The sequence below is a fragment of the Thamnophis sirtalis genome, unplaced genomic scaffold (genome assembly GCF_051295495.1).
Source record: "Thamnophis sirtalis isolate CommonGarterSnake01/CBP01778 unplaced genomic scaffold, rThaSir2_p1.2 scaffold_4, whole genome shotgun sequence".
In the NCBI taxonomy this organism is placed as follows: domain Eukaryota; kingdom Metazoa; phylum Chordata; class Lepidosauria; order Squamata; family Natricidae; genus Thamnophis; species Thamnophis sirtalis.
This window is the reverse complement of record NW_028261384.1, coordinates 38,115,465-38,143,196: the sequence shown is the minus strand read 5'-3', so window position 1 is coordinate 38,143,196 and position 27,732 is coordinate 38,115,465. Positions and strand designations below refer to the sequence as shown.

Genomic DNA, 27,732 nt, shown 5'->3' with positions numbered 1-27,732 from the left:
TTGATGCTAACGAGCAAAAGACACACAATATCATTTGGTTCCTTTAAATTACCTAATTACTAAGGCTGTGACTGAAATTATTGAAAATTGTTTCAGATCTCATGCAAGCACAAACATGGTACCTCATTAAAGAAACTTTTATGATCTTTTTCAGGTTTCTGCACAAACTACAAAATAAAGATGCCATTTAAAAAAATAAACTGGTAATTAAAGTGACTTTAATAGCACAATCTTCTTCAAACCTTGCATGGAATCTTGGAAAGGTTTGGCCATTTTAACATGTATATAGCTGGAGTTACTGTGGTTCATTTTTACATAAGATATAAATCATTTCTTGTGAATAACTTTTTCTAAATCATTTTTTAGAAGTGCACAATTCTTAGGATTTACATTGATTTTAAAAGTATCTTCCAAATAAAGATCCTCATTAAAACAAACCAGTGGCAGAAATAATATAATAAGAACTAGTGTAAATTAAAGTTAATTAAACTAGTGGAACCATAAAATAGATAAAGTCAAAGAAAATGAAGAAGATAAATTGCTCCAGCACTTTAGAATTCAAACAGACAGGCCACATAACACCCCAGATGTATTATCAATAAGAAAGACAAAAATGGCTGGATAGATGAAAAGGCTGGAGACAGAATGAAAGAGAAAGAACTGGAGAAGATAACAAAATACAAAGATCTGCAAACAGAAATAGAATGACTATGGGAAAAGAAAGGAAAGGTAGTATCAATATTACTGTATTTTGGTGAAATCCCAAAACAACTGGAGCACTACCTGAACACCATTGGATTGACAAAACCACCATAATCAATTGCAAAAGGCAGTTTTACTTAGAACATATTCTGAAATTATATCTTTAACCCTTTAAACTTCAAAATCTGCCTAACCCAGATCCTTGGGAAGGACTCTATAGTTGGATAAAAATGCCAAATCCAGTCTGGATAGCTGCCTGGCTATGTAATAAACTATAAAAATAATTAGACATGATATTTCTAGTTCATTACCTGTCATCTCAATTAATCTTTTCTTCAATGAGCAGACCATTGTTCCATCCTTCCTTCTGAGTAAAGGGCTGCTTCTTCTTTCTGTTACTTTTTGTTTTAACTTGGAGCGAACTTTCAAATTGGGTTCAGAGGCTGAGAATAAGATCACAAAATCTATCATTACAGACTACAAACCTGCAAGCTTCCTTTTGGGATCTGCTGCCTTCCCAGTTTGACAAAGTTAGACAATAACTTCCAATTTAACAACATGGCCATTGAACAAAGTTATGCAAATTATTAAATAAGACCATGTTCAGATATAAATGTCTGAACCACTATTTGAAACCATGGTTTATGTTGTCTGTTTATATATATATATATATGTCTTAATGCAATGAATGATAATTTACTTAGCTTGTATTAACTCATCTTATTTCTGGTTTATTACTGTTTATTGCTGAAGCCTCAATAAATCTATAAATACCAATTTTAAAAGAATAAACCACCAGCAAAATGCAAACAAGTCATGATTAGCTTGGTTTTTTGTAAAAAACCAAGGACTTGGACTCCTAATCATCTCTTTAAATCATAAACAGTGGAGTTTGATTTATGAATTCTACATGTTTGTATAAAACAAATGTGGTTGACATGTGGTGTTTTTAATATTACATGAAATTTCCATCTTTCGCATTTGCCATGTAGATAGGGCTGAAAGAAAATGGAATTTAAAATCTGGAAAGTCAAACACTGATATAAAATATTGTTCAAAACTATTTGTTTTAATTTACTCATTTCCCAAATGCTCTGTAAAGTGTACTGATGTTGTTTCATTATTTTTTAAGTGAAAAAGTATACTTAAAGAATATATCTTGTTCATGACAATTATCACAACTGAAAAACAGGATAAACCTAATATATCTATTTGTTTTTTAAAGTAAATTTATCTACATATTTATCTATCTACATATTTATTTATTTACTTATTTATTTAGTTAGTTATTTCTATCAGTGATACTCCATTCCTTCAGCCTCTAAACTATATACTATATAATCATCAGTAAAATAATTACTGTAACATTATAATAATTACTATAACATTATAATCATAAATGTAATCCACCCATTCCAACAATATCCTCCACCAAGGACAGATTCTGTCTTACATCCCCTATTGTTAGAGCAAACATCCATGTACTAATAGTCTTATGGAAAGAGTTGATTTGGTTTTGCAAAGGTAAGCTGATTCAGAGAAGGAGACCACCATTGAGAAGGTTTGATTAAAGGTCTTTGTGGGTAGAATTCCTTTAGAGATAGGACCTACAGCAAGCCTTCTCTCCTTGTTTACTGAATTGACAGATTTGTGAAGACAGTCAGAGAAGTTACTCTTAAAGACATTGAGGTCCTAAACCATGGAAAGATTTAAAAATGATAACCATACTCTGAATTCACTCCAAAGCTAATTGGCAAACAATTCAGCTCTTGGAATAGATTGGATTAATTTTATTCAGGTGGTTACATGTACAGAAGGGTAAAACCTCCTTCAATGTTTTTCAAGGAAGTTGCAAACCTCCAATGTTAAGGTAACAAAAACAAGAATGGCATTCCTATGTGAAACATAATTTCCAGATTAGGCTAGCCGTGAGCGTGCTGGCCTTTCACAAGGCGCTAAAATGTTGGATTTGTTTCTAGGTCTGGTAAGTCCACTTCCTGATGTAGTTGATAGTTATTTTATGAAGTTTAGCTTTCATGTGTTTTCATTTTGTATTATATGTTTTGTTTGTTTTTATCTATTTTATTAGAATCTGCTCACATATGTGAGATAGACACCTATAATAATTAAAAAAAAATAAAAAATGATTATGTGCAATGCATTTTAATTCAAAAAAGGACAAAAGTGCTACAATTCTGTGAAGGCTGTCCTTGTCATGGCCTTCACCTACTGTTCAAGTGGAAGTTTGAGTCCAAGAGAAACTCAAGATTGTGAATCAGCTCCATATAGGAGCACTACGTTAGCATGTAGAGAACCGGGATAACCTTGAAGGAAATAAGAATTATTATATAAGAAAAGAAGCTAAACATTCCTTAAGTTCTGAGGAACAATAAGTATTCAATGAGATATAAGAGGAAGGAAGGTAAAATGCAATCGGAGTTGCAAAATTCAGGTTCTCAAAAAATATATAGTTCTAGTCTTATAAGAACTCTATTTCCTGATATGCTTTACCACAAAAGGCTGACATTAATCTTGCAAGACTTATTGTGCCTTACCTCCTCTCTCTTTTACCTTATTTATTCCATTATTCAATTTCTATAGCCACCCATCTCAGCCTAATGACTGGGGGTGACTTACGATTCTAAAATCATAAAACAATTAAAAAGAATAAAAGTATTACAAAAATAAATACATATTACAGATGAGTTCGTTAAGCAATTAATAGTAAAGTCAAGAAACAGAGTCCTAACACATTATAGGCCTAGGTACATAGACAAATTTTTAAAGTCTTATGAAAGGCCAACAGGCTTGGGACCATTTTAATCTCCAATGGGAGTATATTGCACAAAGTAGGATCTATGGCAGAGGAGGTCCATCTTCTAGTTCCTGCCAATCAACTTTCTGGATGACAGGATCTGCAGTATGCCCAATCTTCTGGATCGAATTGAAAGGATAGAGATTATTGGAAAAAGATGGTTCCTCAGGTAACATAGTCCCAAGCCATGTAGGGCTTTAAAGATGATAACCAGCACCTTGAATTGTACCCAGAAACACACTGGTAGCCTTTGCAAGCTCACTTAGTAGTGGTGTTACATTTTCTATATATCCAGCATAATTTACTACCCACACATTCTACACCAGTTTATATCTCAGTGAATCAGGAGGATCCTACCTGAATCTCTTCCAAACACTACCTTTTCCTCAAGGTGATCTCCTTGACTCTCCACATAACCTACAGATGGAACATATTCAGATTGATAAGCCTTTGGATTCACAACTATTCCAGCCTATTAGTGCTCAGATGTGGAGCTGGCTATCTTCAGCCTACTAATGTTATCTCACTCTGTATCAATGAACGGCCTATTCCAGCAGCTTCAAGTAAATGTTGAGTGGCAGGGCATCCTTATAATAGAACATCTGAGCAGGTGACCTCTTCCCAGACACATGTTGTTTTCTCAGATACATACTGTTTGCTGTTGACTACTCAGAAAGAGTAATAACCACTGTAAAACAATGTCCCACATTTCCAACCCTGAAAAAGGTCCAGTTACTATGGCCAAAAGTTCAACAAAACCAGGACAGTCACACTTCTCCATTTCAACCTTGCCAGAGATAATCTAGCAGAGCAACCATAGCCAGTTGTGAATCTTAACTAATATGGGAGTAAATAATTCATCCTCTCTAGAACTCTATGTAGTTGTAAAACCACCACCTTTCCTAAAAAAGATAGTTTGACTCTAGAACATAAAAATGTAAAATATGTGGGTTTCCAAAGGAAAATTGGGACTGTCTTGGAAGATGACTTGGAAAATTCAAAGTCATCTTCAGTACAGAATATAGTAACCAACTGCAAATGGGTTAGAACCATTTAGTTGGTTTACCTCACTCTTGTTGGCATTGTGTTGGGTACTTTTTGCAGATCAAATTCAAGTGCTATTTTTCACATATAAAACATTTTCACATTTCCTCCAGTACCATCTGGTCTGAACAGAATTTTCCCATCTAGTGTGGCCTACTCAGGAGTTGCTCCACATTCCCATCTTCAGGAAGCTAGAAATATGGAAGAGAAGAAGCAAACATTTTCCAACCCTGTTCTAGTCCTGTGGAAAGTTTGCCATCTAATGTTTTGTGACACTTCATTTTCCTACCTTTTAGAAAGCCAACATCGACTACATTCTTTTACCATTCCTGGGGGATGGGGGCATTTGCTTATTATATCTGGTTCTAGATATTTTGTGATAATAATAAATACCTTTCTTTCAATTACAATAATAAAAAAATAAGTAAATTGTTTTGAGTCCAATCACTTGGCAAGATAGGTAAACAAATAAACATAATAACCTTGAAATTGTGAGGTATTTGCTTGTTCTCAATATATATTTAATGTACTTTACATAGGATTGCTTTTTCATCCAAACAAGAAACTTCAGTCAGTATAAAAGTCAGCAGTCAAATTTGTCTTAAGAACAAGGCAAAGAAGCTATATTACATTCCTGCTTAAAGCAGTGTATTGATAGCCACTTCATTTCTAGGCAAAAAACAAAGTGCTGGTCATTATTATTACTCTTCAGAGATCCAGGTTATTTCAGTGAATGCCTCTTGCTACATGAATTTCAATATCTAACAGCATTTAAATGTCCATTAAGTTGTTTCACAATTATTCAGCAGCACTGAGCTTTCTAGACTTTAAAATTCAATCTCTGGGTATTTTAGAGTCCCAGTGTATATATCAGCTTTTAAAACAGCCCTTAAAATACATCTTTTAACCTTTGCTTTGATCAATTATTTTAATCATTAATATTTCCTATTATTTAATTGACATTGTAGCAGCTTATTAATTTAACTTTAAATAAATAATTCTGTTCTTACAAAATTGATCTGAACTACGATGAGTTCATCAAAATATCAGATTGTGATCTGCCTTGTAAGCACATTAAACTCTCTATTGTAAAGTATGTTACAGATGGTTGAGTTGTCATTAAGACATACTGAAAGTCAGTTGCTTGCCTCTACAAGTGAAAACAATTCTAAAAGAGTTTGCATTATGAAATTGTTTTAGTCCAATTCACTGATTTGATCCAACTCTGCTTATTTTGGGGGATTCATTACCCAACTTGTTATTTAAAGGATAAGTCTGACCTTTGGCTTGAAAAAAAAATAGAGAGAACATGCATCAGGGTTGTGTTCAACCTTCAGGGGATGGGATGGGTGTGGCCAGAGTGGGCATAGCCAGTTCAACATCATTCATGTCAGGGGGCGCTTGTGGTGACCTGAATGAAAATGGGCTCCCAAGTTCTATTTTCAACTCTGATGGCTAATCCTCTGCCAGTGAAAATAGAGCTCGGGAGAGCTACCCATCCAAGTTCTGTTTCTACTAGCAGAGGCACTCCGGGCCGGTTCTTTGTTGTTTCCAAGGTAGCCCTGCGGACAGATCTAAACATGCTGCAGGCCACATCCAGCCAGCAGGCCTTGAGTTTGACACCCCTGTTCTAAGGCTTATAAATAGATAAGTTGGTGAAGGTGACTTTACCATTTTTTTGGGAAGGCCAGAATTTGTCCGGCCTAGTCCAAGAGCAACATAAAAAACTCCAGGTAAAGTTCAATTCTCTATTTGCTTACACCTTATAGGCAGAATTTTGCCAGATTAAACCTACACTACCCTCACCTAACAGATATACCCTGGAGGATTCTAGAGAATGGTTCTTTTAAAGCTCTTCCTCGTAACATGCTCCAGCTTCAGACTATGCTGAATCTGCTCTTGTCCTCTTTGAAATGTGTTTGGAAAGATTAGGGAGAAATATCTACAAATGAATGAATAAATAAATTGTCTTTCTTATCAAAATAATATTTTATTTGCAGAATTATTTTAGGAAATCAAGATTTAGATTTCTCTTCAACCATGAAGGAACCTGGTGACATTAAGTAAATCATTATTATTCAACCTAGCCTATCTTATAGGATTGTTATAGAGATAATAGAGATAATACTGGAAGAACCATGAATGATAATTTGAACTGCTTGGAACAAATGAACATTTATAAATATTAAGACAAAAGTGACAATGTTAATCTCTTTTGCCTCCCTAAAGAATTTAATTAAGATAAAATTACTTTATGATTTGGATTTTTTAATCCTAATTATTAAATAAGTTTGACTTAATTAGCTTCATGCACAGCATAAACTTCCATCTGGTAGAGTAATTTTACAGACTTAATTGTATACCACCATAAGTCAATAGGACACTGAGGAAAACTATTGAAAAGCTATTTCCTTTCCTTTGGAAGAGAATTATGTACAATTTCAGCATGATTTGCATTGCTAACACTGAAAGCCAACTGGGAGAAATCACTCTCATTTATATTACTTTCCCATGAGAAAATCAAGAAAGACTATAAAACTAGTGCCATTATTCAAAAAGAGCTCCAACTTACTGAGTCTGAGCACATATTTAATATAAACTTTTCCATAGCTTGGAAAAGATCCTTTATCAATAACCGACACAGTCTGCTTTAGAAGTCTGATATATAGCCATAACTAAGAGGGAGAGCTTTGTGATCTCATCTTTGTGCTGTGTAGACCAGAAATGCCATTCTATGTACAATTCCTGACAGTAGCAAAGAGAATCTGCTTTATTCTTGTGGGGCTCTACAAGGTTCGCTCCTCACCCATTTCTGTTACTATAGATCTATCCCATTACTTTACCAGACTGTCAGACTGCGGCTTCCTGAAAATGAAGAAAATGTTTCAATATCCAGCAACTTCATAATTGTGTGGAACCTAATATTTTGACGATTTTTTTCATAAGATGAGTGATATGATCAATAAATGAAGAGTCGGCTTGATATGAAAGAACAACTGAATTTTGTACAAGCATTGAACTTGGCTGGCTTTGATGCAATATTGAATTTTTAAAAAAGAATTTTTGAAAAATCTAGTGTCATATTTGGGGGCAATGTGAATTTCATCAACCTGTTTTGTCCAGTGATTCATCTCTTCCTCTACACCTTAATATATTCTGCAATCTCACTACTGCGTGACCTCATTAACTTCAAAGATGGAGTCACCTGATACCTACCAAGTTTTCTTGTATTCACATACTCTATTTACTCCAACTAAGCTTCAGTTTATTTAGAAATAAATAGTCGGGAGATAACTTATTTCCCCAAGTTGATTTCCTATCTTTCAATTCATTTATATAGTAGAAATTCTTTTTCTATCTGTTCAAATGTAGACAGCATTTGCAAATCATCACTTTTGCCTTCTTGGTTACAATTGCCAACCATAAAAAGCAAAGAAGAGAATCAATAGACAAACTTTTTATATAATAGACATTTCAACTCATACATTCTGCTTTGGATTTGCAATCATTTAATTTGAAGTGCATAGTTAGAGGTAAGAACAGAGATTCCTTGTTTTCTCAGAAAAAACAAAGCCCAATGCTGATGAAGCAACTTCTTCAAAATTAGATGACAAGCCTACACTGATTGGTTGAATCAGAAACCAGTGACACTCACCATTCATAGCTCAAAGAAAAGGATAAGGGGGAAAAATACACTCTTGTGACAAAGGTCAAACATTTGCCAAAAAAGAACCTGCTTCTCTCTTTCCTCCTTACTCTCTGAATGTTTCATGGGACAGCTTTGTCAGAAATGGTCCCATGAGGATGCAGTAGGCTCCAGAATGTCCCCTTTGCCTAAAGGATGCCCTGTAGCCACCCTGATCAGTTTAGGGTCATTTCACTTGTGTCATCCCAGTTCCGGTTGTTTTTCCTCTAAAACTGTCAAGTACTTATTAGAAGCTGAATGTGAATATGTTGCTGAGGGCCGAAATTAGTCCCCCTCAAATTTAGTATCTATTTCTTAAACAAAATCTACTAGAATGGCAACCAAATGATAAACTTGTGATGGGAAAAAATATTATTTTCTTTAAAAAATAGTTACTATGTTAACATTCTGCACAAAACTGCACTGATTATAGAAGTAGCCAAAATGAAATGAGTTCATTCTTCTTTTCTCTCACCCCTGGGTTTTTAAAAAGAATCTCATAGTTGTGTATTCTCTCTGCAGCTGACGTGCAGTGTGCCCAAATATTTGGAATAATGTATAGAAAACATCTGTTTTTAATTATGCTGTAGCTCATATATAGACAATGAGAATTGAATTAAAGAATATTTTGAAACCCCCATGGAGATGTAAGAGTATTAACAGCTGCAATGCAGAACAATACTGTTAAAATGTTTGAAAATGTTTAACTTTACCAATCAACAGTGTTATACCTCTTAAATATTGATAATGCCTTTCAAAGGAACTTTTTAAAATAGGAAAGCAAATTAAGCACACACGCAAATGTGTGTGTGTGCGTCCACGCACGCACACACACACACACACACCATTTTAAAGGATCGCCATATTAGAACAAGAGAAAATATAATAAAAAGTTGCTTTTAGGAAGTTCTTTTAATTCTTTATATTTTTGTATATATAAAGTATTGTTAAAAAAAGAATTTAAAAAGAATTTCAAAACAGCTATTTATTTTAGACATTAAACTTATTAACTGAACAATTTATAAATCTACCAGAGAAATATTTTTTAGATAATTGAAATATCCACGAACATGTTACCTTCTTCAGTACTGTAATACATTTTTCAATCGATCAATGGCTATAGTATTTTCAAAATAATCATGCAGACCGAGGGGTAGTAATGCACAAGAATTCTAGACTTCTTAAAGCATGAAAGCCAACTGAATAACTTTATGCCATTCACGCTTTCTCAGCCCACCTCAGGTTTTTTTGTTTTTTGTGGGGAAAATAGGAGGAAGGTGGAGTATTAGGCTTCTTTGCTGCCTTGACCAGACCAAATAATCTATTTAAAAAGTTAGGATAAAATATCAACACCATCCTCCTCCTCCATCATCACTATTGGCACCACACCATTAATATCCTATCCTCCGCTCATGTAATCATAATCAGCAGCTGTTGTGAAAATGGAAAATAAGATTCCAATTTAGCTTATATAATTATGTTTTATCTAAACTCAAATCAAGTATTACATACTATGATTAGATCAAGTTTCATATGATTACAGAATTAAATTGGCATTTAAAATCATTTTAATATGCTCACCAGTTTTGCGGAGTGGGAAGTCATCCTTGGCATCTTGTGCCCCCGGCAATGTGTATTTATATGAAGACGTCCCACAAAGGGGAGGAGAAGCTTGATCCAGTGAGGTATGATGGGAAGCCCTATAGAAAAGTAGTTATCACTGATTAGTATTACTTATTAATATACAAATTAGAAATGATTTTTCTGCATCATGTCCACAAAATGTATAGAGATTTAACCCTTGTTCTCTTCCAATAATTCAGGAGGTATAAGTCTGGAGATATGTTCTCTGGAAAAAGGAAGTTCCTGTTACCTGATTTTAATTTTATTGTTTTGACTTTTTAAAATCAAAGATTGCATGAAAAGGGAAAACCTTTTAAATTTTAGCAGCAGGAATAAGACTCTCTAAAGGGAGAGTCACTACTGGGTTTCCCTGAAAATAAAATAAGCCCTGCAATGATTTTAGCATGTGCCTAATATAAGCACTACTCCCAATAGGCCTAGTTAAGAGCCTGCCCACTCCATAGGAAGTTGGATTGTTTCAGCTGCAAGGAACTTGGCCTAAGGATTCTGTTACCCAGGCTTTCTGAAGATGATGGGAACCACAGTCCGCTGCAGTTGAAGAGTTTTATTGAGCCGTGAAGTTGAAAGCACCCTTAAAGCATAGCGCACCTCAAGCGAGGAAGCGTTGTGAGCTTTGAGGGTGCTATTGTCCACATTCCTGTAGCTTATGTGCAGAATTCATATCTCGCCATCCCATTGGGGTTCTAGGAGGCTAATCATGGTAAATACAAATCATTTTTTGAGAAATACAGGGACATATTACAATATTGATGATGAATGTAAATAAAAAGGAAGTTTCCAAAGCCTTCCTTCCCCACCAAATGAAACCTGAGATGCCTCACAGAGTATCCCCACCAAGGAACCAGTGGACTGTGGCCAGACACTGTTGCCCCCTCCTTCCTGTGCACTCACTTTCTCCCATGCATGCATGGAGGGCTGGGCTTTGTGATGCAAAAAAAGACATCCCTTGAAAATAAGCCCTAATTGGTCTTTTGGACTGAAAATAAATATTAATAAATACTCGGTCTTATTTTTAAGAAAACATGATAAATGGGTATTTTGAAATTGGCCCTTGCCTCACATATCACTATTTACGTAAACATATAATTTATGATAATACATGTTGTAATAGAGCCCCAGTGCATTGACTACCACTATCCTAATCATCAACATCATCATTTATCACCATTAAAGTTTTCCTTAAAAACATACAAAATTTTCATTTAAATACTGTATACATAGAACATAGTTATTCCATCTTAATTCAAAACAGAGTTAAATGAAATCAATGGTACTGGTATTTCATTTTATATCAAAAATACTGTATTCACAGGACCTATCTGAACAATTAAAAAAAGAGGCTGGTTTAAGTGACATTAAAGGAAAAGTAAGGGAGATGCAGTACCTCATCTCTCTTCTATACTGAATAGCATATGGTTAAATTCATTTTCTCCTGATGAAGATTAGTATTTTTGTTTGATAATAAGAAGATGGCTTAAGATGCAAAAGGATAAACATACATGTGCCAGAGCTTGGGGCGCCGGCTAGTGGAATGATTCTTTTCATTAGATAGTGAGTCTTTTGCCGCTGATTTACTCAGCAGGAACTCTTGAAGTTTCTGCTTCACTTCAGTACTGGCCACTGCTCCTAAAACATACAGCATTTTTTATCATTCCATTCATATATACCCATGCATTCCAATACAGCTTTCTAATTTTGACTGTGGTCCAAATAAGTATCTAATAAAAATTTAATATGAGCAATTGTGAGCAATTCATATGAGCAATTACAATGACAGAACAAAATAAAATAATGAAAAGAAAAACAGTGTAAATTAAAATTGTAAAGCATATCTTTTAGCTTCACTGAAACCAAGTAATACAATAAAGGGAAATAAAACCAATGTGGTGTAGTAGTTAATGGAAATGGTCTAAGAATAAGGAGTTCCAAATTCAGATCTGATTTCAACCATCGTACCTCAACGGGTGAATTTTAGATCAGTTTTAGGATTGCAGGGAAAACTGAGGGGGGAAAGTACAGTATATTCCATCCTGAACACCTCTGAAGAAGATATATTAGTCTAACAAATAAGCAACAAGAGATATGGGTTCACTCTTAGTTTTGTAACCTGAACAGTGGTCTTCAACATAACAGATCTCTTGAACATTATTTAAATCAGAATAGGCAATCTATTACCAGAAGACAATATTTGGCCTCATCACCACCTATTTCCATATGTGAGGCAAACTATATCTATTTCCACATTCAATTCCCACAATTTTTAGTCCCCTCACTTGAATGACATAACTTGAAGCACCCTGAGAGGCTAAAAAATATTTTAAAAAACATGGTATCTAAACAATAAATATTTCCCACCATTGCTTTAAACTATAGCAAGATGATTAGGGGACTGGAGGCTAAAACATATGAAGAACGCTTACTGGAATTGGGTATATTTAGTTTACTGAAAAGAAGGACTAGGGGAGACATGATAGCAGTGTTCCAATATCTCAGGGGTTGCCACAAAAAAGAGGGAGTCAAACTATTCTCCAAGCACCTGAGGGTAGAACAATGGGTGGAAAATAATCAAGGAGTGAAGCAACTTAGAACTGAGAAGAAATTTCCTGACAGTTAGAACAATTAATCAGTGGAACAGCTTGCCTCCAGAAGTTGTGAATGCCCCAATACTGGAAGTCTTTAAGAAGATGTTGGATAGCCATTTGTCTGAAACAGTATAGGATATAACGGTATAACCTCCAAGGACCCTTCCAACTCTGCTATTGTATTTGTATTTGATTGACTACTTTAGAATAAAACTCCACACTATGTTCTTAGTTTTCCTGTAATGTCTATAAAGGTATGATTTTAATCAGTTTTAGTTTGCAACTGATGATTGCGCAATGTTCATAACTAAAAAAAATTGTGGAAATAATGTATATAATATACTGATTATGAATCAAATTCCTAATAGAGAATGAATGGTTTCATGTATCATTACTTTCAAGGTCTAATTATTTATATTAAAGAGAAATAAGCATGCATTAGGCTAACCAATACTGTTATAATCACAACAAATGAAAGTATGAAATATATGTTATTATAAGCTTAGTATAAAGAAAGCGGGCATACTCTGAAATATGTGCTTTATTATTATAAGTGAAGTAGCACAGAAGAAGAATCTTCTTTCAAAATCCAATGCTTAATATTATGCTACTACTAAATTTATATAATTTTCTTCTAAAATGAAAGCATATAGAAAAAATACAATAAAATTATCAATTTTTCCTCAATATTGGCACACAGTACATTATCAATGAGAAATTCCAGAGGTAAAATGAAGGCATCTGATGTTATAATTTGTTTCCTTCTATAAGTAGCATTTTGAAATACTGAAATATTTGGCCTTTATTTCCATTCCCTTTGTGAGCAAACTTATATGCATCTATCTCCCCCTAGTGAGTATCATATTGCATGTCTTTCTTTTAGACTTTATTTGCCTTAAAACCACAGAAACACAGAGCTGTGTTATTAAAAGCCAAAATAACTAAATTATGGAACTGAAACAATAGAAGGAATATTTCATGTCCTCTCTAATCTATGCAGAATATATCTCCATATTTATGCACACATTATCATGGAAATATAATAAAATAAATTTAAAATATAGAATAATATTATTCTATATTTTAGAGAATTATATATTTAATCTGCATAGAATTTTATTGTCATGCCATATTTTTATAAAGAGGGATAATGAAGGTTGGTGGGAGAGGTATACAAAACTTAGATATCCTCTTCTAGTCTGATTGAACATATCTTACTTTCTCGGCTTCTTTCTCGGCTTTTGATTGGCGGACATTGCTCCCTGTGATGTCTCTCCAATTCCTGTTCTTGCCTCTGTTGTTCAAGTTTCTGTTCTTTTTCAAGAATGTCTTGTTGATGCTTAATGGCTAAGAGTTCCTTTTGTAACTTGTAAAAAAGACAAAGTCATGAGAATGTGCAGTTTTTATGGTAGGATTGGTCATACATAATAAGGGCTTCACAAACTTTGTGAATGTATAAAAGTAGCTCTTAGAATTCGCAAGCTAGAATAGCTACAGTTACAATTCTGGAAGCTGACCCATACATTTGGAGAAATCTGTGCTATAATATATAAAATGTTAGAAAACACAATTCTACTCTATTTTGGCATTGATTTGTAAATATTTTCATTAAAAATTACATGAAATGAGTGCAAGGTTTTTGAACACACTATTCTAATTTCTGCTTTCCTTTTTGCAATGAATGTATCCAATCTAAAGCTCATGAAATGCAAAAACCAAAATAGTTATTGTGTTCCAATTAATTGGAAAGTGTGAACTTTACAAATGTAAATCAAACTATTTATAACAAATTAAATAAATGTTCTATTCCAGATAAAAATAACTTCCCTGAAAGTAAAGAAACTAAGTTATCAACAGTTAAGGTTTAGTTCCATCTGAACTAAAACAATATGGATTACTACTAGATGTCAGCAAAGAATTACTTTTCCTGAATTTGTTTGATACCATCTAGTGGTCATCTAAATATTGTAATTCCCTAATAATAGCTAACTCATTTCACTTATTTCAAGAAAAATTGTGGCTATAGTATTCTTGTTTATGGTCAGTTGTTTAACAGATTTTAGAATGCTATTTTTATATAAAGGGTATCAGCCTTAATTAAAAATAAATTCAGACAGCTGACAGCCATAATTTTCTTTTTTATTAAGGGATTTCCAGTTTCTGACTGAATCTCTCTTAAAAATACTTATTTTATATATATGATATGGCTTTCCTGGTGGTTTAGTTTTCAAACAAGACTTTTAACATGAGAAACCTTTTTTTCTCATTTGCTATATTGCCAACATTCCATTTGATCATTACATTATAAGCAAAGGATAGTTTCATATCCAAACTTAATCCTGATACATTATTAGAAGTAAACAGAAGCATGGAATTAAAAATAAATAAATAAGACATATCAAGTTTCAAAGAATGAATAAACTGAAGCCACATTGTATTAAATGATTTAGCACCAAAAAAGTTACATTTATTTTGCTCATTTTAATGATCACTGATTGTTTAATAATCATTTATTCCAATTATAACAAACATTTTCAAACATAAAAGCATAGGGATAAAGGCAATCTGCTAGCTGAATAATACTAAATATTTCTGATATTTAGAAAAACAGGATCTCAAAATGTAATTCAAAATCTAAGCTTTTTTAAAAAAATTGTCCTGAAGTTTGGAAAGTGCTGTTCAAAGAACCAGTCCTTATATTTTATTTATAAGTTTTTAAAAAAGAGACACATAACAGTATATAGTACTTTTTAATTAGATCAGTATCTGTATCTTCCAAAAGTGTTCTCAAATTTGCTGACTTTACTTAGTCTTTCAATAATAACTTGTTTTGCTATAATTGCAAACAGCTATTCTTATATGTATATCTGCATTGAAGTGAGAGACAGATAGATATAGCAAAGTGAGGGACTAATATAAACTTTCATCACATACCATGTTGATGTACAAGAGAAATAACTCAGTCACTGCTACTCAATTTCTACAGTAACCAATCCCTTCCTCCTTCTGATGCACTATGAAGAGAGGGGAAAAAATCTACTACCTTTATGTGCTCTTGGATCTGTGCTTGGTGCTGTCGTGTCAGGTTCTCATGCTGTTTCTGAAATTCTGCTATCAAAAGCTGTTTCTGAATCTGCTGCTGATGTTGAATCAGGATTAATTCATGTTGCAACTGCTTTTCCTGCATCAAGGGATCCATCATGGGTACCATCATCCTGACATCAGTTCTCAAATCTAATGGTCTGACTTGTTCTAATCCAAGAGGAATTTCTGATTTCACATCCACTAATACAAACAAAAAACAAAAAACGTAGGAAATAGATTTAAATTTTATGCATATATAAAATGAAGGTTTTGTTTCCTCTCTACTTAAATAGATGTTATCTTCTCTGGCCTCTTGATAATACTGTAAGACTAGATATTATCATAAACAGTCTTTTAACTTTTCAAAGTAAGTTTTGATAGTATTTGTTGTCACAGATTTTAGTAAAACCCCAAAGCTCTTCCACCTTTGTTAAACTAATTTAAAATTAATGTGCTAGGGATAGAAAAAAAATTAACTGCTGCTGATTTTATGTGATGCTTATAAGTCATGTCATTTGATTCTTGCTATCATAAATTAAATACTTTTCATAATATGAGGCAATCCAGAATTTAATGTCAAATATTAAGGGAGAGAAGATAGCTTATATGTGAGCCACATTTTGTTCTACAATCTATTCTTTTAATAAAAAAAAATATAGGTTTTGTTTTCCTTTAAATTTAGAGCATGTTGTTAAAGAAAATAGAATATTAAATATGAAAATGTCTTACCATCACTCCATGGGAGTTGTTTCATTCATTTTTATATTATTTTCTTCTGCTTATGCATTACATTTTTGTTTGTAATATTCTTTATGAAAGGTGAAGTTAAATATCCATTGGTAATTGCTTAATTGATAAATATCAGATAACTTAGGAACTTGTATTGGGAAACTTAGGAATCAATTCATATGTTTTATGTAATAATTTGTAAAAATCAATAAAAAATTGTTATTTAAATATTGTGAAATTATAAGAGACAGTTTATATATGGTACAAAAGTTTACTCTATAAATACAGTACCATATTTTCTGGCGTATAAGATGACTTTTTAACCAAAAAAAATATTTCAAAAATAGGGGGTTGTCTTATATGTCAGGTATAAGAAAGGCCATGCCAAAAAACCAAAACAAAACCATCAATCGGTGTATAAAAAATAAAAGAACAATATTGACATTGATTAAAAATGTGTTCATTTGAATGAGGTTGTTTGGGTGGAGGAAACTGGCCATCCTTCTCAGCACGCCATTCGCTCCTCTTCTGCTCCGTCACCCCTGCCAACCCGCCCCACACCTTGGGGACCCAAGCACCACTTCCCCGCCTGGCTGGGCTGTCGCGCTGCTGCTAGCAGGTGGAGGAGCTGGCAGGTTGGCTGCTGGTGCTGGCTTGGAGCGCTCTGCTGCTGGTCCACCTTGTGCTTTGCCACCCCGTCCTCTTTGCAGGGGCCCAGCAGGGAAAATGGGGCAGTTGTGGCCCCAGATAGGGGTGCAGTAGAAGGGGGCTGTTCTTGGAAAGCGTAGGACTTGGATATCTCCCTCTCCCCCCGGCTTGGCCCTTTCTCACTGGCTATTGAGGCTCAGAAGGGAACTGGCCAAGATGACGCCAGAGCCTGGGTTGCTTTATGCGGCATTGCACTGCAACTCTGTCTGCAGAGTGTTTGTGTGTGTGTGGGGGGGGGCTCCTGCACTGAAATTCCAACACAGGCAGACATGTGTATGCGCCTTAATCATGTTAATTTAGTAGTCGGCCTTGTGTGTTGCGCAACATTAGTGTCTGTGGCGGGCCTGTCTTCGCATTAAAAGTTTGGTGATTGAAATAATAGGCAAGGAGAGCTGGTCTAGGGATTAAAAAGGAACAAGCTGAACTTTCTCATATAGTGGAATTCCATAGGTAATCAAAACAGCCTTTCCTGATCTGCTTTTGAGGCCTGCATGACACAATACAGCTACAAGGTACAGGTAGGCTTCACTTACAACAGTTTATTTAGAGACCATTCAAACTTACATCCTCATTAGAAAAAAAATCTTTGTAGCATTCCCCATGGTCAGGGGATCAAAATTCAGATGCTTGGCAACTGGTTCAAACTTATGATGGTTGCTGTATCCCCCCACTTCAACCCTCTCGCTAGAAGAAGACAACCCGACTCATCTGGGGTCCAGTTTGGGGAAGGGAAATGTTAGAAGGAAAAATCACTTGGAAAAATCACTTGGTTCAGTTCCAAGCTGGGAGAAAGGCACTGGAAATAAAATGGACGCTGATTGATTATTTGATGTGCCTCGGAAGAGGGTAGTCTTATACGGTGAATATAACCCACCTCTATATTTTAACAGGAAAAGTAGGGGGTAGTCTTATACACCCAGTCGCCTTATATGCTGGAAAATACAGTGCTTGTAAAGTCTCTTAAGTTAAGGACATTCAAAAAGCATGTTCAATGAATCCCAATGACATTCCTAGGAAATGTGTCTGTGACACATTTTTGATATAAATGTGTAAGTTACATAATTTTCATGTTTGTATTGTTATGAATTTGGCATGTTATTTACAATATTTTGCATTATTGTATTTATCATTTACCCTCCATCCTTTGCAGAGAGTCATGAATATAGGAATCTATCATAGACCACTAGGACATCTAGTTCCTTATACTGCATGGATTTACAGTAGTTCTTTCTTGTTGGATAGAAATACCAGGGCCAGGTAAAAACAGAACAAATGAAATATAAATCTTCATTTCCTTTACTCAACTTTACTGACATTCCTGCTAAACTAATTTGCTACCTTTGGGCAGTCCAACAGAAAGGCCATACTCTAAAAAAAATGTTTTAATTTGTCCCATTTAGAGAAAGATGAGAAATAATGAAATATTTAGAATATTTGATGAAGTAATGGTTCTTCTTATAGAGGCGGGCATGGTCTTTAGAGATAGCTATTAGCAGCAACCGTTTGTAATTGTATATCTTTGGGATTACCAATTATTGCTTAGCAGGATGGCCATATATTGGTTACCATGCTGTACTTTATAGTAAAATATAACTTAATAATGCCATATAAAATATGCAACTATTGTTATATTGTAGCTTTAGTGACACCTCTAGCTTTTTAAATATATTGGTTTGATATCTATGTACATATCTGTATACAATATTTTTATTGAAATATATGATTGAAGGTTCTATGTAAGAATTTTTTAATGGTGTACGGAGGGGAACAGCTTAATCATGCCCATGGTGCAAAACAGATTAGTTTACATCTCATCCAGAAGAGGGCAGTATATACAAATATATCAAAGCAGTCTTCAAACAAAGATATACTACATATTTGCCTCATTTCCTGACACCTGTTTCATAAAACATATTTGGACCAATATGCAGGTGTTTTTTTTAAAGACAACATTGCTGTATTTGTTCACTTTCAGCTCTCCCATAGTTAAAATAAATAAGGAAGGATTACAAAATGGATTTGAATAGCTACATCTTCTGATTTTTTAAAAACATATTTGCAGCAACAATGTGAACTTATTATTTAGTTTTACATATCTATTTTTTAATGCACGATGTATTGGGAGTATAGGTAGACATTAATCATGGAATATACTCAACACCTCACTATGGTACTTCCTAGCAACATGGCTTCTATTACCATTAGTATTTTTTTTTCCTGAAAGTATATTTGCAAAGCTCAATGCAGTTTATTTTCCCTGGTAACTATACTTGCTTCAATGGCAATATAAAATCTCTGGCTTTTGTTCTACAATTTATCACAGAATTGCAAATCCTTGAGTTACAAAAATTATCTTTAATTATAAATAATTTTTCCAAATCTAAAGAAAAGCAGATAGTATAATCCCAGTTCTACTATTCAATTTCTACTGCAGCAATGTACATTCTATTTCTCCAGCCTAAATATAGCAGCATTTATACAAGAAATCAATAGTGCCTGGAGTGAAGAGAGGAAAGGATGAATATTCCACCCAAATCACATAGAAATAGCAATCAGTAAAATGACAGCTCAGTGAAAGATCACTTTGCCAATCCTTTAGATAAATCTTTTTTATTTGGACAATGTTTTATTCCCTTCAAGTCACAGCCTTATCATAGATGCCTTCTATTTTTAGCATTAATTGCAATGTAAGTGATAGAGGCTTGTCATGTTTACGGTAGAGCAATAGATTTTCTTATCTCTCATGCTATCTAATAGGCGTCACCAAAAACAATAAAAGTGACTAGACTGAGCAAAAATCGTGCTCCCATTAGATTAACTACAGTGGCAGAGTATAAAATATTCCTCATATAAAAAAGCAGAAAAATATATCCACATCTCTAAGAGAGTAAATACAATGCAAATATGTAAAAAGAAAAGTACACATAACACAGAATATCACAAGGAAGATTCCACTAGAAAAATACTGCCCCTCCCCCCCCATGGCCACATGCTACATATTCTTAAAATAAAAAAGTCCTAAACTATCAAATGTTTTGATGATTGTCCAATGATTTTTTTTTTGAAAATTTATTTATAGGCTGCCCTTTTCCCTGGGGGGACTCAGGGTGGCTTACAACTCAAAGGGAGGGGGATACAAACAATAACACATAAGGACAATACATAATTAAAAATAGAACACAACATTCATACCATTCGGGTGGGGGTGAGTTACATTCTTTAACCCCAGGCCTGACGGGATAGCCAGATTTTAAGGGCTGTGCGGAAGGTCTGGAGGGTGGTGAGGGTGCGAATCTCCATGGGGAGATCGTTCCAAAGGGAGGTGATCCAGTGCAAGATATTGGATAGTACAACTTTTAATAGTAATAAGGGTTCCCCCACAAAACCGCGTTCGACTAAAGCGCGCTCGACGAAACCGCATAGCTGACGTCATCACAGGGCGACAACAGCGCGGAGACAGAAGCATGCTGTAAACGCTAAACCTAAAATTAACCCCTAAACCTAAACCTAACCCCCCTAAACCTAATTCTAAACCTAACCCTAAACCTAAACCTAAACCTAACCCTTAACCTAACCCTAAACCTAACCCTAACCCTAACCCTTAACCTAACCCTAAACCTAATCCTAACCCTTAACCTAACCCTAAACCTAACCCTTAACCCAACCCTAAACCTAACACTAAACTTAACCCTTACCTTAAGTTGAATCGGCTTGCTTTCAAAGCGCTATTTAAAGCGCCCTTCTTTCTCCGCGCTCGCTGTTGTCGCCCTGTTGATGATGTCAGAGACGCGGTTTAATCGGGCGCGCTTTAGTCGAGCGCGGTTTTGTCATGCTACGAGTAATAAGTAGTAATATTTACAAAATATAAGCATATTCACATCTAAGTCTTCTTCTCCAGCCTATTTTGCAACCCTCTCTGGGTGTAGTAATTAATTTTTCTCATCTAAGGCATATTTTATTTAAAACCATGATTTAAAGAAGACACTTTAACTGGTTAAGTTTTCATAACACATTTAGTCACAGTACACAAACTACAATGTCTAGATTCTCACATACTAAGCCAATCTCAAACAAACCAAATGTAACTAAATATGCTGCACAAGGCTATGCAAGTGCTTCTAAATAAATGCTTTGCAATGGATGAAAACATGTTCATGTATTTTCTGAATTATTAACCTATCATGTTATTTTGAAGATCCACATGAAATTGTATTTTAATTTTAAAGTCTCACATAGCTCTATAGGACAGAGAAGCACGTACCAAATATGGTCCATTTTTTAACAGAATATTTGTGGCATCAATGATATAATTAGGGAGCAATTCATAAATTGGCCATCAGCCAGCTGAGTGACTTTTCAGGACAATGTTTTCCTATCCAGTGGGACAATGTAAAAGATTCTGATACATCCACGAAAAGTTGAATTGATAGGTATGGATAACCTCATTGAAGTTATAGCAACATGGAGTTGGAAGAGCACATTTAGAATATTGCATCAAAGCTCTTACTCTATATACAGATCCAAACAAATACCTGTCCAGACTTTGCTTCAACTAGGAAGTAAAAGAACCCATTACACCTTTCTATTTTCAAGGCTGAATTTTAAAAAAACACCACAATTTTTAAACTGTTGCAATTAATTATATGACTGTATTTTGTGTCTCTTATACCTCAATTCAGATATTATATATTGATTCTATCAGTACAGGTTAAGAAGGTTTCAAACAACATGGACTAAGTTCAGAACAATTAGGCTTATAAAAGTAAAAATTAAGTATTATGATCAGAAATTGAAGCAATGGAAATATTTGAGTCTTGAGGGGTAAGAGAAGCTACATTTGAACTCTTCAAATGGGTTGCCATAGAAGAAGGTCAGGACTTGAATTATGATGCTGCAGATTTAAATTCTATTCAGAGTAAACAAATATTTCATGTTTCTATCAATTTGAGATTCTAATTCTGCTCATACACCTTGCTCTTTACAATTTCTTATTGCAGTATTATAAATTTTCAACCCATATTTCATCTGCAGAATTTTCATCTCTTATTACATCTGCTTAGTGGTCCCAGATTTTATTAAAATGTGCAGGAAAATCTATCAGGTGAATGGGACAATCATTTGGTCAGTCATTTGGTGAATAAAAATGTATTTGCTCTGAGTTGATAGGTAGCAACTGGATAGATAGGTAGCAACTGGGAAATGACAGAAGCAATGTCTTGCAGTATCACTCCAAAAGGTTTTGGTGACCGTTGATAGGATCCTCTGTGATGTAAGCACTACCAATTGAGACCGTGACTCTTGTCCCTTCTAACTAATTAAAGCAGCACATAAGACAATGGATCAAGACTACAGTCAACATTTAATTGCAGGAGGAATATATACAGCTGCCTTGAGAAAGGCGCTGGTCTGCCCTCTCTTCAAGATGTTTGGTTTAGGATGCAATATTATCCACAGACTCCTTATCTTTGGAATAACTACTCCCTGAGAAATGAATGTGTCTTAGTATTATGGCCTTCTGGAGAATAATTAAAGTTTGGCTTTTATAGTAAGCATTTAGCAATTAAGCAACTAGAGGAAGATCCATATAATTATTGCTTGTATTTGTTTGTACGTAAATAAATACATACATACATACCTACATAGACCACACACACACACACACACACACACACACACACACACACACACACACACACACAGAGCGCCATGTAAAGTTCCACACAATACAATCAGAGAGAAAAACAATGAGATAAGCACTGTAAGGGGTCACACACATAAGTGACCCTGACCCTGCCTGATTCCATAACTGATACAACTCACAGTATGTCTGTCCTGTTGGACATAATGGCCAAGATAATGGAGAGGGAAGAAGAGAACCCTCAAATAATCTGTGCCAACGAAGGGCCTTACAAATCATTAACAGCATCTTAATTTTACCCAGGAAACATATGGACATCATAGCAGGTTATGGAGAAAACACTTTCAATGTTCAGTATTCCATCACTTATAAATGTGGCTTTATATTAAAAGCAGTGTTATATTGATGTTAACTTCTTGTTATTAATTGGCAGGGGACGGAATGTATTGTGAAACAAAATTATGAAGTTATGGCAAAACCACGAAACAACGTTAACAATACCTAAATATATCTTAGTTTCTTTGTTGCTTTTTAACAGAAATTTTAATCCAGAAACAGAACATCTTCCTACAAATTAATAAATCAATCCTCATTTTTTAAAAAATGTTATTTTTCCTAATGAAGAATAAGAATACGTCTCCTAAAGCTAGCTTCTGATGAGTGTAAGATAAAAATAGGGCAGAGATAAACATGGATTTAACCTTCAAATTTACTTGAGCACTTTAAATACTAAATTGCCATTTTTCTGCCAGGTAGTTGGTATTCAAAAAATTGTTTGCCAGCATTCAGTTCAGAATATAGTAGAACCTCTAGTCACGAACACTTTTGACCACAACCAAATCGGGTTCTAACCAAAAAGACTGTTGGTCTTACCTGAACAGTAGTACTCTGTGTGCTGCAGGTGACTCCATGCATGGGTATAACTTCTGTCTATCTGCCCAGAGACTGAGTTTAAATTGTTTGGACACGCCTCCTTGCCTTGACTGGTTTCAGTCTATTAACGAAGGTGTAGATCCAATAAGTCGTGATGTCTGCAGTATGAACTTAGTCGCACACTGGACCCTTGTTCCCAGGATGGTAATGGAGTCTCCCACAACACAGAGAGAACTACCATTCAGTAAGACCAAAGGTCTTTCTCCTGTGCGCTGCTTGGAGACTCCATGCATGGGATATACCCAAGCATAGATGATCAAGGGTGGGTGACAGTCTGGTCCAGGGTCCCTTACATAGAGTGAACCCTTTGAAGTATGTGTCATCCAAATGCCACCCCAGCCAAGGCAAATGAGTCCAGCTTCTAATATTTGATAAAGGGCAATGGCGAAGCTCAGGTCGCAGCCTTACAAATCTCTTCCACCGATGCATGAGTAGCCAAAGCAACAATGGTAGTGGTGCTGCAAGTCAAATGTGCTGTGATGCAGCATGGAACTGCATCATAGGCCATTGTTATGCAGATTCTCAACTAGTGACCAATCGTAGATGGTGATACCTTCTTACCCATGGACACTGGTTGAAATGAAACAAACAAGGCTTCAGTCCATCAGAAGGAAGCCATCCTCTTCATGTACCGATGAATGGCTCGTCTGACATCTAGCTTATGCCACTGTCTTCTGGTGGGATGGATGGCCCCAGGGCAAAAGTCCAGCAAAATTAATTCTTGGGACCTGGGTACTTGAGAGACCGCCTGCTGCCAATTACCTCCACTAGACCGATTAGATCCCACAGATTAGGCCTCCTCCGAATTCCATCCGCCGGCCAGTGTCGACTGGTGACTACCCGGAGGAGAGCCTCTCTGTGGCTGCTCCGACCCTCTGGAACGAACTCCCCGTGGAGATTCGAACCCTCACCACCCTCCAGGCCTTCCACAAAGCCCTCAAAACTTGGCTGTTTCGACAGGCCTGGGGCTAAAGAGCTGTTGCCCCCGTCTCGAATGGTATGACTGTTGTGAGTTTTAAATTATATATTGTTATGCTTGTTTTTTAAATTTTTGTCTGTATCCCCCTTCTCCAGTTCGAGTTGTGAGCTGCCCTGAGTCCCCTTCGGGGGAAAAGGGCAGCATATAAATACAATAAACTGAACTGAACTGAACCATGAGTTCACATTAGGTATAAAGGACAGGTTAAGTCTAAGGATAACTCTGTCCGTATGGATGATTCATAAGTCCGGCCGTACCACCAATTCTGAAATCCTCCTGGCCGAGGTGATAGCCATGAGGAAGGCTACCTTCAAGGTTAGGAGTCTGAGCCTTTAAGGTTAGGAGTCTGAAGCTGGTAAATTTCAGTGGTTCAAATGGTGGCAAGGTGAGAGTCTGTAAGACAATAGATAGGTCCCATGATGGTACCTATGGATGACAGGTGGCCAGAGGTTCTGCTTCGTGCATCAGAACCCTGGAGTGAGTGCTGCCCTGATGGTTCACATGTGCCTTGGTGGCCATGTTGTCCATCAACAGGATCATGTGCCAGCCAGATACTCTGTCCTGGAATCGACATAGTGCCAGATAGGCAGCCCTGAATTCCAGTCAATTGATACTGTTCTCCAGCTTGTCCTGTGACCATCAGCCCTGAGTCACTCAAGTCTCGAAGTGAGTGTCCAAACCAAACAGGCTGGCATCTGAGGTGACCATCTCCTGGGTGAGTTCCTTGAACAGACATCTTTTCTGCATGGATGACAATGTCCACCAATGAAGAGATTGGCGTATCCTGCGTGGTACCCTGACAGACAGGTTGGACGTGCTGGAGCCATTCTTCTGATGTGGAAGAAGAAGCCACTGCAACGGTCAGGAGTGAAGACGCGCCCAGGGAACAATCACTATACAGGAGATCATCTTTCCAAGCAGGCGAGACAGCAACAGAAGGAGCACACTGCACTGGGAACTGACGGAGGCCACCAGCTGATATATGCTATCCAGACAATTTGGGGAGAGAGACACTGTGCAGTGGTTGGTCTCTATCACAGCCCCCAAGCCTTGTGTCTGGTGTTAGATGGCTCTTTTCCACATTCATGGTGAACCCATGCTGTTGCAGTGCTGTGAGGGTGATGCGCAGGAATCATGTATAGCGAAGGGAGGCCAACTGGATCAGTATGTCGTCCAGGTAGCATTGTAGGCCAATTGGGACAGATCTGAGATGAACTGCAACCACTGCCAACAGCTTGGTGAAGGTTTTGGGGGCCGATGAGAAGCCAAATGGAAGGGCATGGTACTGATAATGACGGTATGCATAACAAAATCTCAGGAACCTTCTGTGGGATGGGAGGATGGGTACATGCAAGTATTGTAGGACTCCTTTAGGTTTATGGAAGTGAGAAGGTTCCAAGCAAGGATGGACCAAAGGGACTGCATCTTGAAGCATTTGTAAGCTATGTGTACATTTAGTTTCTTTAGGTCCAAGATTGCACTCCACCGCCCTGAGTTCTTCGGGACAAGGAACAGGATGAAATAGAATCCTTCCCATTCACGATCCCTGGGAACTGGTTCTATTGCCCTGATCTTCAATAGAGAATGTATTTCTGCTTCCCTGCTTGAAGGGGTCCCTTGTGATGAGGCAACAAATAAAATAATGAGGAGAGGGAATATAAGGTTCAAGGTAAGCCCTAGTCTCACTGTCTGCAAAATGCACTCATCTGTGGTGGTGCTTGTCCACTGAGTCATGAATAACTGCAGATGACCACCAATGGGAGTGTCTAACTGGAAGTCACTTTTCCAGAAGGGCTTGTTACTAGTTCCCCGGAAGACACGTCTGGAGAAAGGCTGCTACCTGCCTCTATGCCAGACGGAGCATCTTTCCTGAGGACAGTCTGTTTCTTGGGAGTAGGATCGCTGAAACTGGAATCAGGGAACCCAGTGTCAGCAGGCCAAAATGGCTGCCTATGAGGGTAAGGGGTATGTGATCTGCTCTTTGATAGCTGAAAGGCAGTATATTTTTTTTATCCTTGGCCTCAATAAGGACCGGATCCAACACCTCTCTGAAGAGTTTCCCTCTCATGAAAGAGGCCGATGCTAGATGCCATTTTGAATGCATGCTGGCTTGCCAGTGGTGAAGCCAGGCAAGCCGCCGAGACATAAGATTGGAAGCCAATGCCTCAGAGGCAAACTTGGTGGTGTTCAGTGTGGCATCAGCTGAGAATTCAGTGGGTCTCCGCCAACTTGTTAATGTCCTGGCAGAGCCTAGTGTCTTCTAGGGGGATCCTGACTAGTATTTGGTGATGCCACAACAGGGAAGCCCTATTAAAGAATGAGGCCGCCGTAGCCCACACAATGGCTAGGTGAGTCTTTCAGAAAAAAGTTTCTGCCTTCTTATCCTCAACCTTCAGACCTTCCATGAAGTCAGAGGGAATGAGGGCTGAAGATGTAAGAGCTGCTATGGGAGCATCAACCTTGGGCTGTTGAAGCAGCTCATCCAAGTCAGGAGTCACTGTATAAAAACACCTGTCAGAGCCACTAGGTGAAGTGACTGAGCCCGGCTGGGCCCATTGGTGCTGGATGATGTCCTTAAATAACTGAGGAGAAGGAATGATCTTCTGATCAGCAGTTGGCTTGGTGAACAGCTGTTCACTTGGATCTTGAGGTTCCCTCTGGGGAGCAGAGCCTCCCGCCCCATCACAGCCATGGCCTTATACAGGAGGGACTTAAACAAACAGAGATGGGGTGAACAGACCAGTGAAGGTGGGTTTGTTAGGGGCTAGCCTCTCATCCTCAAACAGCTCATGGGCATCAACCTCCCCTTCCTCTAATATGGAATCCTGACTGTGAGTGAAATGATGGGGAGAATTACTTTCCTGACAGCAGTTGATGTCCAGCCACTGAATCCTATCTGCCAACCGGTGGGTCGGGTGGAAAAGACCCCTGTTGGCTTCTGTGATGGAAAGCAGCCTCAACCCCTTGAACAATGGCCTCAGCTATGTAGGGACACATTTCCTGCATAAGACCAGAGCTGGGACCCACTTGGAGTTGAAGAGTCTCTGCTGGAGAGGCAGGCACAGGGGCCAACTGTGAACTTCTGAACCTCCCTCTGCTGCAGGAAAGCAATCAAATGGAGCGAAGGTTTCCTCAAAACAAGCCACCTGTAACACCAGAGGATACTGTAGAGCCTCTGGAGAAAGATCA

The 27,732-nt window shown here is 36.7% G+C and overlaps 1 protein-coding gene across 1 annotated transcript in view; it reads right to left on the bottom strand.

The window, feature by feature from the left end:
• The window catches only part of LOC106557200 (histone deacetylase 9), a 294,128-nt gene that overhangs the window by 29,245 nt on the left and 237,151 nt on the right, over positions 1 to 27,732 (bottom strand). Inside the window, exons 8-13 of the mRNA XM_014076373.2 lie at positions 15,516 to 15,757; positions 13,691 to 13,838; positions 11,390 to 11,516; positions 9,828 to 9,946; positions 3,875 to 3,934; positions 1,014 to 1,145 (exon numbers count right to left, since the gene is read on the bottom strand). Coding sequence (XP_013931848.2) covers positions 1,014 to 1,145; positions 3,875 to 3,934; positions 9,828 to 9,946; positions 11,390 to 11,516; positions 13,691 to 13,838; positions 15,516 to 15,757 — 828 coding nt within the window. The remainder of the gene's footprint in view (positions 1 to 1,013; positions 1,146 to 3,874; positions 3,935 to 9,827; positions 9,947 to 11,389; positions 11,517 to 13,690; positions 13,839 to 15,515; positions 15,758 to 27,732) is intronic.